Source organism: Onychostruthus taczanowskii, unplaced genomic scaffold (genome assembly GCF_017590055.1).
Source record: "Onychostruthus taczanowskii isolate IOZ18803 unplaced genomic scaffold, ASM1759005v1 scaffold178, whole genome shotgun sequence".
NCBI lineage: Eukaryota > Metazoa > Chordata > Aves > Passeriformes > Passeridae > Onychostruthus > Onychostruthus taczanowskii.
In genome coordinates, this window is record NW_024498995.1 from 445,139 (window position 1) to 458,744 (window position 13,606).

The 13,606-nt window shown below is 60.9% G+C and overlaps 1 protein-coding gene across 1 annotated transcript in view; it reads left to right on the forward strand.

The window, feature by feature from the left end:
* The window catches only part of HDAC7 (histone deacetylase 7), a 40,213-nt gene extending 27,206 nt beyond the window's left edge, over positions 1 to 13,007 (forward strand). Inside the window, exons 10-25 of the mRNA XM_041400329.1 lie at positions 149 to 347; positions 2,230 to 2,501; positions 3,383 to 3,593; positions 4,029 to 4,162; positions 5,007 to 5,127; positions 5,266 to 5,315; positions 6,763 to 6,870; positions 7,831 to 7,886; positions 7,997 to 8,084; positions 8,299 to 8,418; positions 8,870 to 8,967; positions 9,407 to 9,525; positions 9,909 to 10,042; positions 10,168 to 10,252; positions 10,925 to 11,063; positions 12,230 to 13,007. Coding sequence (XP_041256263.1) covers positions 149 to 347; positions 2,230 to 2,501; positions 3,383 to 3,593; positions 4,029 to 4,162; positions 5,007 to 5,127; positions 5,266 to 5,315; positions 6,763 to 6,870; positions 7,831 to 7,886; positions 7,997 to 8,084; positions 8,299 to 8,418; positions 8,870 to 8,967; positions 9,407 to 9,525; positions 9,909 to 10,042; positions 10,168 to 10,252; positions 10,925 to 11,063; positions 12,230 to 12,275 — 1,980 coding nt within the window. The 3' untranslated portion in view covers positions 12,276 to 13,007. The remainder of the gene's footprint in view (positions 1 to 148; positions 348 to 2,229; positions 2,502 to 3,382; positions 3,594 to 4,028; positions 4,163 to 5,006; positions 5,128 to 5,265; positions 5,316 to 6,762; positions 6,871 to 7,830; positions 7,887 to 7,996; positions 8,085 to 8,298; positions 8,419 to 8,869; positions 8,968 to 9,406; positions 9,526 to 9,908; positions 10,043 to 10,167; positions 10,253 to 10,924; positions 11,064 to 12,229) is intronic.
* Positions 13,008 to 13,606: the final 599 nt, after the last annotated feature.

Sequence of the window (13,606 nt, forward strand, 5' to 3'; positions counted from 1 at the left end):
TCCCACCCCAAGCCCATCCCTGCCCCATCCCTGTCCCATCCCATCCCATCCCATCCCTGTCCCACCCCTGTCCCGTCCCTGTCCCACCCCTGTCCCGTCCCTGTCCCACCCCTGTCCCGTCCCATCCCACCGGTCCCTGTCCCTGCAGGCCGATGCGGAGCGCCGGGCGCTGCCCGGCCTGGCTCACCGGGTGCCGGTGCTCAACGGGCCGGTGCTGCCGGGCGCGCACCCGCCCGTCTTCATCCCGGCCGGCCTGGAGCAGCGCGAGCCCGGCAGCCCCCTGTCCCCGCGCCTGCAGCCCGTCATCATCCTCGAGCCCTCGGTCACCCACGCGCCGCTGGTGGCGGGTGAGTGTCCGCCTGGGGACATGGGGACCGTGGCAGTGGCAGTGCGGTGACAGCGGCAGTGACAGCAGCAGTGGCAGTGACAGTGGCAGTGACAGTGATAGTGACAATGACAGTGGCAGTGACAGTGCAATGACAGTGACAGTGCAGTGACAGTGACAGTGGCAGTGACAGTGGCAGTGATAGTGACAATGGCAGTGACAGTGACAATGGCAGTGCAATGACAGTGACAGTGCAGTGACAGTGATAGTGGCAGTGGCAGTGGCAGTGCAGTGACAGAGGCAGAGACAATGACAGTGACAGTGACAGTGACAGTGGCAGTGAGTGACAGTGACAATGACAGTGACAGTGACAGTGACAGTGGCAGTGAGTGACAGTGACAATGACAGTGACAGTGACAGTGACAGTGGCAGTGAGTGACAGTGACAATGACAGTGACAGTGACAGTGACAGTGGCAGTGAGTGACAGTGACAATGACAGTGACAGTGACAGTGACAGTGGCAGTGAGTGACAGTGACAATGACAGTGACAGTGACAGTGACAGTGGCAGTGAGTGACAGTGACAATGACAGTGACAGTGACAGTGACAGTGGCAGTGAGTGACAGTGACAATGACAGTGACAGTGACAGTGACAGTGGCAGTGAGTGACAGTGACAATGACAGTGACAGTGACAGTGACAGTGGCAGTGAGTGACAGTGACAATGACAGTGACAGTGACAGTGACAGTGGCAGTGAGTGACAGTGACAATGACAGTGACAGTGACAGTGACAGTGGCAGTGAGTGACAGTGACAATGACAGTGACAGTGACAGTGACAGTGCAGTGATAGTGACAGTGACAGTGAGTGACAGTGACAGTGGCAGTGACAGTATATATAATATAAAGAAATATTTTATATTTTTATTATTAATATAAAATAACGTATTGTTACTGATATTTATAGTCTTTGTATTATTTATGGGGGTTTTATTATTTTTAGTTTTAATTTTTTAAAATACATTAAAAAAATATTTGACATCTTTACATTTTATATTATGGTAGTAATATTTATATTAATAATATAAACCGATAAATTATCATGATTAATATTTATATTATTTGTTATTTCTATGTTTAATTTTTTACTTGAAAAATATAATTTAAAAGATATTTAACATCTTTACATTTTATATTATGGTAGCAACATTTATATTAATAATATAATTCGACAATTTATCATTATTCTCATATATTATATAGTATATACAATACGATATATCATATATGATATATGATATATGATATATTGTACATATATGCTATATGGTATATGGTTATATATTGTATATATATGGTATATGGTATATGGTATATGATATATGATCTATTATATATTATATATATGGTATATGGCATGTGGTATATTACATATTATATATTGTATATATATGGTATATGGTATATGGTATATGATATATGATCTATTATATATTATATATATGGTATATGGCATGTGGTATATTACATATTATATATTGTATATATATGGTATATGGTATATTATATATGATATTGTATATCATATATTATATATTACATAGCATATAGTATTTATTACATCTTACATACAATATAGACTATATTACACATCATATATAATTTTTATATATTATTAATAGATCATATAGCTATCTTTTAAAGCTTGTTTTTAGTTTAGTTTTCTCTCGACAGTATTTCTTATTCTACAACATTTCTAAGTCAGCAGTTTTAATCTCCTTACGTACAAATATATTAAAAAATATGTTTATATATACACACATATATATTTACGTACACACATATATATATATACACACAAATATAAGTTTATATACAATTATATACCATGCAAGCATTTCGTTAGACGTGAAGAACTTTCTAGAAATGCCTTTTTCACGCCGCTGCTCGCTGTCCCCTCGGCTGCAGCGCATGGCCAAGTCCAGCGAGAAGCCCCGGCTGCGGCAGATCCCGTCCTCGGAGGACATGGAGGCCGAGGGGACCCTCCCGGAGGGGACCCTGCCGGAGGGGGACCCCAGCAGGGCGCGGCTGGAGCCCCCCCGGCCCGGCAGCAGCGGGAAGGAGCCCGAGAGGACGCAGAAGATGGGGCAGCCCCCGGAGGAGCTGGTCCTGCAGCAGGTACGGGAGGGACCGGGAGGGACCGGGCTGTGCAGCTCGCAGGGACGGGGGCAGAGCTGCGGCCACCGCCGGTGTCACACAGCTGGGTGTTGTCCCCGAATTGCCGGGCTTTGCCCCCGAATTGCCGGGCTTTGTCCTCAAATTTTCCGGCTTTTCCCCAAATTGTCGGGTTTTTCCCGAATTGTCGGGTTTTTCCCGAATTGCCGGCTCTGTCCCATCGCTGTTGTCACTGCGGGGCTGAGCCGGCAGGGAGCAGCAGATGCTGGGACAGTCCTGTCCTGTCCTGTCCTGTCCTGCTTGTCCTGTCCTGTCTATCCTGTCTTGTCCTGCCTTGTCCTTCTTGTCCTCTCCCATCCTGTCCTGCTTGTCCTGCCTTGTCCTGTCCCCTCCTGTCCTGTCCTGCCTGTCCTGCTTGTCCTGTACTGTCCCCTCCTGTCCTGTCCCATCCTGTCCTGCTTGTCCTGTCCCCTCCTGTCCTGTTTTGCCCTGTCCTTCTTGTCCTGTCCTGTCCTGTCCCCTCCTGTCCTGTCCCATCCTGTCCTGCTTGTCCTGTCCCCTCCTGTTCTGCCTTGTCCTGTCCCCTCCTGTCCTGTTTTGCCCTGTCCTGCTTGTCCTGTCCCCTCCTGTCCTGTCCTGCCTTGTCCCATCCTGTCCCATCCTGTCCTGCTCGTCCTGTCCCCTCCTGTCCTGTCCTGCCTGTCCTACCTTGTCCTGTCCCCTCCTGTCCTGTTTTGCCCTGTCCTGCCTTGTCCCATCCTGTCCCGACTCCGAGGCCGGAGCAGCCGCTGGATGCGGCCCTGGACACACCACGCGGGGCTCTGTCCCCTGTCCCCCGTGCTGGGGAGGCTGGCCTGTCCCCTGACGGTGTCCTGTGTCCCCAGGCCTTCCTGTGGGACTCCTTCCAGCGGGTGCAGCAGCAGCTCCTCAAGCGCCAGCCCTTGGCCGACCCCCCCGTGCTCCCCCCCGGCCACCGGCCGCTGTCCAGGGCTCAGTCGTCCCCAGCCACGGCCACCGTGTCCCTCCCTGCCCAGGACACCAAGGCGCTGGCCCTGCCCGTGCAGGAACAGCCGCCCAAGCCACACTTCACCACAGGTACGGTCACCCTGCGGGGCTGTCACCGCTGGGCGGGGACAGGAGGGGACCTGCGGATGTCCTGGGGTGGCTCCACATGGATCTGGGTCATTCCTGGACTTGGGAGCGCCAGGAGAGAGCTGGGGGGCTCCTTCTCCTTATCTGGGGGGCCTGTTCTAGGTAGGGTTTGCCCACCTGACCCCTGGCTGCATTCCTGTGTTTTGGGGCAGAATCTCCCAGGTTTGGGGACAGAATCTCCCAGGTTTGGGACAGAATTTCCTGTGGTTTGGGGACAGAATCTCCCGTGGTTTGGGGCAGAATCTCCCATGGTTTGGGACAGAATCTCCTGTGGTTTGCGACAGAATCTCCCGTGGTTTGGGGGGATTTTGGTCAATATCTGGGCTCTCGGAGGCCCTGCAGAGGAGCTGAGGGTGCGGCTCTGGCGCTGCCTGGCAGGGCTGGTTTACGACTCGGTGATGCTGAAGCACCAGTGCTCCTGCGGGGACAACAGCAACCACCCCGAGCACGCCGGCAGGATCCAGAGCATCTGGTCCCGCCTGCAGGAGCGGGGCCTGCGCAGCCGCTGCGAGGTGAGCTGGGAGGGGCCGGGCCCGCCTCCGTCCCTGCCAGCCCCATCCCATTCCTCCCGATCCCATCCCACCTTTCCCGATCCCATTCCACCCCTCCCGATCACATTCCACCCCTCCTGACCCCATCCCGTACCTCCTGACCCCATTCCATCCTTCCTGATCCCACCCGATCCCTCCTGATCCTGTTCCATCCCTCCTGATCCCATCCCATTCCTTCCGATCCCACCCTGTACCTCCTGACCCCACCCGATCCCTCCTGATCTCATCCCACCCCTCCTGATCCCACTGATCCCACCTGATCCCTCTTGATCCCATTCTATCCCTTCTGATCCCATTCCACCCCTCCCGATCCCATCCCATTCCTCCTGACCCCATTCCATCCCTCCTGATCCCACTGATCCCATCCTTCCTGATCCCTCCTGATCCCATTCCATCCTTCCCGATCCCATTCCATCCTTCCTGATCCCACCCAATCCCTCCTGATCCCATTCCACCCCTCCTGAACCAATCCCACCCCTCCCGACCCCATCCCACCCCTCCTGATCCCACTGATCCCATTCCATTCCACCCCCCTCCCCCCGTTTGTCCCCATTTCCTTGCTGAGTCCCCTGCTCTCCCCATCTCCCCCTGGGATTTGGGCTCTGCTGGCCACAGGCAGGGGCTGATCCCCCCAAACCAGCGAGTTTTACCAGGCCCAGCTTAGTAAAACCCAGCCTAGGGCTGGCCCTGGCTCCCTGACTGCAATTTGGGGCTGCTCAAGTTCCATCCCCGGGGGTCCTGGACAGCAGGACGGGGTGGGGGGGATCCCCCGCGTGTCCCCCCCGGTGACAGCCGTGTCCCCCAGTGCCTGCGGGGCCGCAAGGCCACCCTGGAGGAGCTGCAGTGCGTGCACAGCGAGCGCCACGTGCTGCTCTACGGCACCAACCCCCTCAACCGCCTCAAACTGGACAACGGCAAGCTGGCAGGTGGGTCCCCACCCCCCCTGCCACCCTGTCACCTGTCCCCTGGGGCTGGGGATGGCTCCCAGCAGCTCCCCGGGGTGCTGGGCCCAGCCTGGTGCTGCTTGTCCAGCCCTGAGTCCCCGCTGGTCCCTCTCTCCACAGGGATCCTGTCCCAGAGGACGTTTGTGATGCTGCCCTGCGGAGGGGTGGGGGTGAGTGCTCCACCCCTGACCCGGGTTTTGGGGTCACTGCTGAATCCCTGCTCCTGGTTTTGGGGTCACTGCTGAATCCCTGCTCCTGGTTCTGGGGTCATTGCTCCATCCATGCTCTTGGTTTTGGGGTCACTGTTCCACCCCTGCTCTGGGTTTTGGGGTCGCTGTTCCACCCCTGATCCAGGTTTTGGGGTCACTGCCCCATCCCTGCTCTGGGTTTTGGGGTCACTGTTCCACCTCTGCTCTGGGTTTTGGGGTCACTGCCCCATCCCTGCTCGTGGTTTTGGGGTCACTGCCCCACCCCTGCTCTGGGTTTTGGGCTCACTGCCCCACCCCTGCTCTGGGTTTTGGGGTCACTGCCCCATCCCTGCTCCGGGTTTTGGGGTCACTGCCCCACCCCTGCTCTGGGTTTTGGGGTCACTGTTCCACCTCTGCTCTGGGTTTTGGGGTCACTGCCCCATCCCTGCTCGTGGTTTTGGGGTCACTGCCCCACCCCTGCTCTGGGTTTTGGGCTCACTGCCCCACCCCTGCTCTGGGTTTTGGGGTCACTGCCCCATCCCTGCTCCGGGTTTTGGGGTCACTGCCCCACCCCTGCTCTGGGTTTTGGGGTCACTGCCCCACCCCTGCTCTGCCCTTTGGCCAGGGCCGTTCCATTTTGGCCCCTCAGGATCTCGGGGCAGCTCCCGAAGCCTCTGGGCTGCCTGGGTGGGGATGTTTGATGGAGATGTTGGACCAGAGCAGCTCGGGCTCCTTGGGGATGTCTGAGCATCCCCCTCTGCAAGGGGCTCCTCGATCCAGAGCCCCCCAAGGGGCTGGCAGGAGGGGGTCCCCACTGAGGGAGGGCAGCAGTGACACGGGGACAGCAGCTCGTCCCTTCCGAGGCCTCTCCATTCCCAGCTTTCCCTCCTGGTTTCTCTGCATTCACTGCTTTCTCCTCTCCTCCTGTCCCTGTCCTGTCCCTGTCCTGTCCTGTCCCTGTCCCTGTCCCTGTCCTGTCCCTGTCCCTGTCCCTGTCCCTGTCCCTGTCCCTGTCCTGTCCCTGTCCTGTCTCTCTCTCTCTTTCAGGAAGGGGCTCCCTCGGTGCCCTCCTGCTGCCTCTTCTGGTTCTGCTCCTCTCCTTGCCCCCCGTGCTGGGCACCAGCTCTGCTTTCCCTGCTCTGCCTCCTTTCCCTGCTCAGTTCCCCCCCGGGGGGCACGGGGAGCTCACACCTGGCCCCCGGCAGAAGAGATTTTTTGACTTTTCCGGCTCTGAGGTGGTGCTGAAATCAAAGCGAGGTGTTTGGTTAAACACTAAAATGGGATAAATCAGGTAAAGGAGGGGGCTGGGCTGGGGGGGGACAGTGTGGGGTGGCCGGTGTCACCTTGGGCTGGCACAGGACACCCGGGTGAGGGTGTGGCTCCTGTCCCCTGGTGCTGTGTCCCCGCGTGACCGCTGTCCCCCCTGCAGGTGGACAGTGACACCATCTGGAACGAGCTGCACTCGTCCAACGCCGCGCGCTGGGCCGCGGGCAGCGTCACCGAGCTGGCCTTCAAGGTGGCCACCAGGGAGCTGAAGGTAGGGGCTGGCCTGGGGGGTCCCAGGGCTGTGCCCCCTGTTCCTGGGGGTCCCATGGCTGTGTCTCCCATTCCCAGGTGTCCCAGGGCTGTGTCCCCCATTCCTGGGGGTCCCATGGCTGTGTCCTCCATTCCCAGGTGTCCCAGGGCTGTGTCCCCCATTCCTGGGGGTCCCATGGCTGTGCCTAGGGGGTCCCAGGGCTGTGCCCCCCGTTCCTGGTGGTCCCATGGCTATGTTCTCCATTCCTGGTGGTCCCAGGGCTGTGCCCCCTGTTCCTGGGGGGCCCATGGCTGTGTCTCCCATTCCCTGGTGTCCCAGGGCTGTGTCCCCCATTCCCAGGGGTCCCAGGGCTGTGCCCCCTGTTCCTGGGGGGCCCATGGCTGTGTCTCCCATTCCCTGGTGTCCCAGGGCTGTGTCCCCCATTCCCAGGGGTCCCAGGGCTGTGCCCCCTGTTCCTGGGGGGCCCATGGCTGTGTCTCCCATTCCCAGGGGTCCCAGGGCTGTGCCCCCCATTTTCTGGCGGTCCCATGGCTGTGTCCTCCATTCCTGGGGGTCCCCTGGCTGTATCCCCCATTCCTGGTGGTCCCATGGCTGTGTCCCCCATTCCCAGGGGTCCCAGGGCTGTGCCCCCCATTCCCAGGTGTCCCAGGGCCGTGCCCCCCATTCCCAGGGGTCCCAGGGCTGTGCCCCCCATTCCCAGGTGTCCCAGGGCTGTGTCCCCCATTCCCAGGGGTCCCCTGGCTGTATCCCCCATTCCCAGGTGTCCCATGGCTGTGTCCCCCATTCCCAGGGGTCCCAGGGCTGTGCCCCCCATTCCCAGGTGTCCCATGGCTGTGTCCCCCATTCCCAGGGGTCCCAGGGCTGTGTGGCACTGGGCACACGGGGTGTGTGTCTGTGTGTATGTGTGTGTTGCCACCCTGGGCTGGCAGCTCTGACCCCCGGCCTCTGCTCTGTCCCCAGAACGGCTTCGCCGTGGTGCGGCCGCCCGGACATCACGCGGATCCTTCCACGGCCATGTAAGGCCCCTCCCTCCCCCCCCGGCACCTGGGGAGCCCCAAAAGCAGCTCCGGGGCTCAAAGCCACCCCCAAAAAAGAGCCCGGAGGTGACTCCCACCCCTCTTCCCAGGGGATTCTGCTTCTTTAACTCGGTGGCCATCGCTGCCAGGCAGCTGCAGCAGAAGGGGAAGCTCAGCAAGATCCTCATCGTGGACTGGGTGAGTCCCCCCGTCCCCAGGATGTCCCCAAGATGTCCCCAGGACGTCCCCAGGGGCGGTTCCTGCTCCAGCTCTTGTGGGAACATGGTTGGAACCCCGCAGTGTGCTCAGGACTGGGGAGCAGGAGCAGATCCCGGGCTGGGGGACCTTTGGGCTCCGTGAGGTTCTGGGGCCGCCCAGCAGCTGCCAAAATCCTCTCTGGATGTCCCTGCAGGACGTTCACCACGGCAACGGGACCCAGCAGATTTTCTACAGGGACCCCGAGGTTCTCTACATCTCCCTGCACCGCCACGACGACGGCAACTTCTTCCCGGGCAGCGGCGCCGCCGACGAGGTGGGAGGGGACCCCGGGGACCGAGGGGACAGCAGGGCACAGCGGGGCACAGGAGGGCACAGCAGGGCACAGCGGGGCACAGGAGGGCACAGGAGGGCACAGGATGGCACAGCAGGGCACAGCAGGACACAGGATGGCACAGCAGGGCACGGGGGCTGAGCAGGGACAGCGCCCCGGGGGCTCCTTTCCCAGCCCTGACCCTGCCTGGGCCACCCAGCACAGGGATGGAGACGGATGGAAAGTCCTGACCCCCCTGTGGCACCAGGCAGGGGGACCAGGACCCCCAAAGTGCTTCCCATGGTACAGAACAGGGGACTGGGACCCCCAAACATCCTCCCATGGTACCGAACAGGGGCTGGGACCCCCAAACTGCTTCCCATGGCACAGAACACGGGGCTGGGACCCCCACCTGGCTCCCCCCGAGCCTCACCCTGTCCTTGCTCCCTCACAGGTGGGCGCTGGCCCCGGCGAGGGCTTCAACGTCAACGTGGCCTGGGCTGGAGGGCTCGACCCCCCCATGGGGGACCCCGAGTACCTGGCTGCCTTCAGGTACTGTCCCCATGCCCCTGTGCCATGCTCTGGGTGGGGCTGACCCCGTTCCTCATCCCCTGTGTGGGGCTGACCCCACTCCCCATCCCCTGTGTGGGGCTGACCCCACTCCCCATCCCCTTTATCGGGCTGACCCCACTCCCCATCCCCTTTTTCCTTTTGTGGGGCTGACCCCACTCCCCATCCCCTTTTTCCCTTTGTGGGGCTGACCCCACTCCCCATCCCTTGTGTGGGACTGACCCCACTCCCCATCCCCTTTTTCCTTTTGTGAGGCTGACCCCACTCCCCATCCCCTTTATCGGGCTGACCCCACTCCCCATCCCCTTTTTCCTTTTGTGGGGCTGACCCCACTCCCCATCCCCTTTTTCCCTTTGTGGGGCTGACCCCACTCCCCATCCCTTGTGTGGGACTGACCCCACTCCCCCTCCCCTCTCCCCAGGACCGTGGTGATGCCCATTGCCCACGAGTTCTGCCCCGACGTGGTGCTGGTGTCGGCCGGCTTCGACGCAGCCGAGGGCCACCCGCCCCCCCTGGGGGGCTACAAAGTCTCTGCCAAGTGTAAGGAGGTGGCTCGGGGTGGGGTGTCCCCCTTGGGGTGGAGTGTCCCCCCTTGGGGACAGGGTGTCCCCCTCCCACCCCGGCTGGAACCCCCGGGAAGGGGCGGCCACTCCTGGGGGAGCCACAGGAGATTTTGGGGTTGGGTTTGGGCAGGGGGAGGTGACATTGCTGGGGGTCCCACAGGTTTGGGCAGGGGGAGGTGACATTGCTGGGGGTCCCACAGGTTTGGGCAGGGGGAGGTGACATTGCTGGGTGTCCCACAGGTTTGGGCAGGGGGAGGTGACATTGCTGGGTGTCCCACAGGTTTGGGCAGGAGGAGGTGACATTCCTGGGTGTCCCAAGGGTTCGGGCAGGGGGAGGTGACATTGCTGGGGGTCCCACAGGTTTTGGCTACATGACCAAGCAGCTGATGAGCCTGGCAGGGGGGGCCGTGGTGCTGGCACTGGAGGGGGGACACGACCTCACGGCCATTTGTGACGCGTCCGAGGCCTGCGTGTCCGCCCTGCTGGGCCACGAGGTGAGACTGGCACCGACCCTGTGCCACCCCAGCCCTGGCACGGCTGAACCCCCCCATGTCCCCCGGTGCCACCGCCACCATGAACTCCCCCCCGTGTCCCCCCGTGTCCCCTCCTGTCCCCGCAGCCGGAGCCACTCCCCGAGGACAGCCTGAGGCAGAAGCCCAACGCCAACGCCGTGCGCTCCCTGGAGGCCGTGATCCAGGTCCAGAGTGAGTGGAAACCTGGGCCACCCTGACCTGGGCCACCCTGACCTGGGCCACCCTGACCTGGGCCACCCTGACCTGGGCCACCCTGACCTGGGCCACCCTGACCTGGGCCACCCTGACCTGGGCCACCCTGACCTGGGCCACCCTGACCTGGGCCACCCTGACCTGGGCCACCCTGACCTGGGCCACCCTGACCTGGGCCACCCTGACCTGGGCCACCCTGACCTGGGCCACCCTGACCTGGGCCACCCTGACCTGGGCCACCCTGACCTGGGCCACCCTGACCTGGGCCACCCTGACCTGGGCCACCCTGACCTGGGCCACCCTGACCTGGGCCACCCTGACCTGGGCCACCCTGACCTGGGCCACCCTGACCTGGGCCACCCTGACCTGGGACATCCCTGACCTGGGACACCCCTGTCCTGGGCTATCCTTGTCCTGGGTTATCCCTGACCTGGGCCACCCCTGCCCTTGGCTATCCCTGATCTGGGCCACCCCTGTCCTGGGACACCCCTAACCTGGGCCACCCCTGACCTGGGACATCCCTAACCTGGGACACCACTGAGCTGGGCTATCCCTGTCCTGGGCTATCCCTGTCCTGGGCTGTCCCAGGCTGTCCCTGTCCCGGGCCAGCCCCTGTCCTGGTGTCCCCAGCCCCGTTGTCCCCTCCCACAGGCAGATACTGGGTGGCCGTGCAGCGCTTCGCCTCCAAGCTGGGCTGCTCCTTCCTCGAGGCTCAGCACCACGAGGCCGACGAGGTGGAGACGGTGACGGCCCTGGCGTCCCTCTCGGTGGCCGTGATGGTGGAGAAGAGGTGACATTGCCGGGATCGCCCTGTGCCGGGGGGGTGGCAGCAGGGCAGGGCTGTGTCCCCACCCTGGATGAGGCTCTGGGCTCCTGGGAACCCCAAACCAAAGGAAAACCAGACCAAACCCTGCTGGGAACCCTGAGGAAAACTTCCTCCCAAAGGAAAACCCAACCAAACCCGGCTGGGAACCCCGAGCTGAGCTCTTCTCAAGGGAAAACCCAACCAAACCCGGCTGGGAACCCCGAGCTGAGCTCTTCTCAAGGGAAAACCCAACCAAACCCGGCTGGGAACCCCGAGCTGAGCTCTTCTCAAGGGAAAACCCAACCAAACCCGGCTGGGAACCCCGAGCTGAGCTCTTCTCAAGGGAAAACCCAACCAAACCCGGCTGGGAACCCCGAGCTGAGCTCTTCTCAAGGGAAAACCCAACCAAACCCGGCTGGGAACCCCGAGCTGAGCTCTTCTCAAGGGAAAACCCAACCAAACCCGGCTGGGAACCCCGAGCTGAGCTCTTCTCAAGGGAAAACCCAACCAAACCCGGCTGGGAACCCCGAGCTGAGCTCTTCTCAAGGGAAAACCCAACCAAACCCGGCTGGGAACCCCGAGCTGAGCTCTTCTCAAGGGAAAACCCAACCAAACCCGGCTGGGAACCCCGAGCTGAGCTCTTCTCAAGGGAAAACCCAACCAAACCCGGCTGGGAACCCCGAGCTGAGCTCTTCTCAAGGGAAAACCCAACCAAACCCGGCTGGGAACCCCGAGCTGAGCTCTTCTCAAGGGAAAACCCAACCAAACCCGGCTGGGAACCCCGAGCTGAGCTCTTCTCAAGGGAAAACCCAACCAAACCCGGCTGGGAACCCCGAGCTGAGCTCTTCTCAAGGGAAAACCCAACCAAACCCGGCTGGGAACCCCGAGCTGAGCTCTTCTCAAGGGAAAACCCAACCAAACCCGGCTGGGAACCCCGAGCTGAGCTCTTCTCAAGGGAAAACCCAACCAAACCCTGTTGGGCACCCTGAGCTGGGCTCTTCTGAATGGAAACCCAACCAAACCCTCGTGCCTGGGGGTGGGGTTGTCAGCTCTGCCAGCAGGGTCCCCTCCTGTCCCTCCCTTGTGTCCCTGTGTCCCCGTGTCCCCGCAGGAGCGGGATGTGGCCTCTCACGTGTCGGGTTCCCTCGCAGGGCACAGGAGGAGCCCATGGAGCAGGAGGAGCCCATGAACCAGTGACACTTGGGGACGGTCCCCGGCGTGGCCGGAGCCCCCGAAGACCCCGATCCCGTTTGTCCCCCTCGCTCCCGAGGCCCTGGGCGGGCCTGGACTCCTGGAAGGGACATTCCCGAATCCAACGGGACGGGACCACGGAGAGCCCCGAGCCCAGACTGTGCCCACAGCCCCCCTCCAATTTTGGGACCCCTCGAGGGGGGTGAAACCCCCCAGCCCTGCGGCACTGACCCCCCGATCCCGGGACCTCCTCACCGGGCAGGGATGGACGTTGGGACCACCCTGGGGACGGCTCCCAGAGCCTGGGAGGAGCATCCCAGGGTTTGCTGGCTGGGATGGGATCTCTGCACCTTCTCCAGAGGTTCCCTGGCTCCCCTCGCCCTGCTGGGCCACGGGGATGGAGCGGCAGGGACGGGGACGGGAGCTCGGGAGCGTCCCCAGGAAGGTTTGGGGCATCCCAAAGAAGATTTGGAGCTCCCCAAGGAAAGTTTGGAGCCTCCTGGGGTTTGGGGCATCCCAAGGAATATTTGAAGCCTCCCAAGGACAGCTTGGAGCCCCCCAAGGAAGATTTGGAGCCCCCCCCCAAGGAAGGTTTGGGGCACTCCAAGGAAGATTTGCAGCCCCCCAAGGAAGGTTTGGAGCCCCCCAAGGAAGATTCGGAGCCTCCCAAGGAAGGTTTGGGGCACTCCAAGGAAGGTTTGGAGCCTCCCAAGGAAGGTTTGGAGCCTCCCAAGGAAGGTTTGGAGCCCCCCAAGGAAGATTCGGAGCCCCTCCCAAGGAAGGTTTGGAGCCCCCCCAGGAAGATTCGGAGCCCCCCAAGGAAGGTTTGGGGCACTCCAAGGAAGGTTTGGAGCCTCCCAAGGAAGGTTTGGAGCCCCCCAAGGAAGATTTGGAGCTCCCCAAGGAAGGTTTGGAGCCCCCCCAGGAAGGTCTGGGGCACTCCCAGGAAGGTTTGGAGCCCCCCGAGGAAGGTTTGGGGCACTGCCAGCGAGGCTGGAGCGTGGGCAGTGCCCGGGGGTCCCTCTGCCCTCGCTGCCCCGTTTGCACTAAGGACCCTGCCAGCCCTGCTGTGACCCCGACTCCTCTTCCCGGGTGGAATTTTGGGAACCTTCCCCTCCTGCCGAGGTGCCTCGAGCCCTTCCAGCCCCCCGAGACCCTGGCTGGGTGTGGGTCCAACCCCTGAGCCCCTCCCCAGCTGATGCTCCCCAATTCCCTCTGGGGACCCCCAGGGATGCCCAAACCCCCTCGGTCCCGTCCCTGTCCCCGTCCCTATCCTGGGGTGACAGGGGCAGATCCAGAGCCTCCAACCCGAGGGTTCCACCCCGATTTCCCTTTTC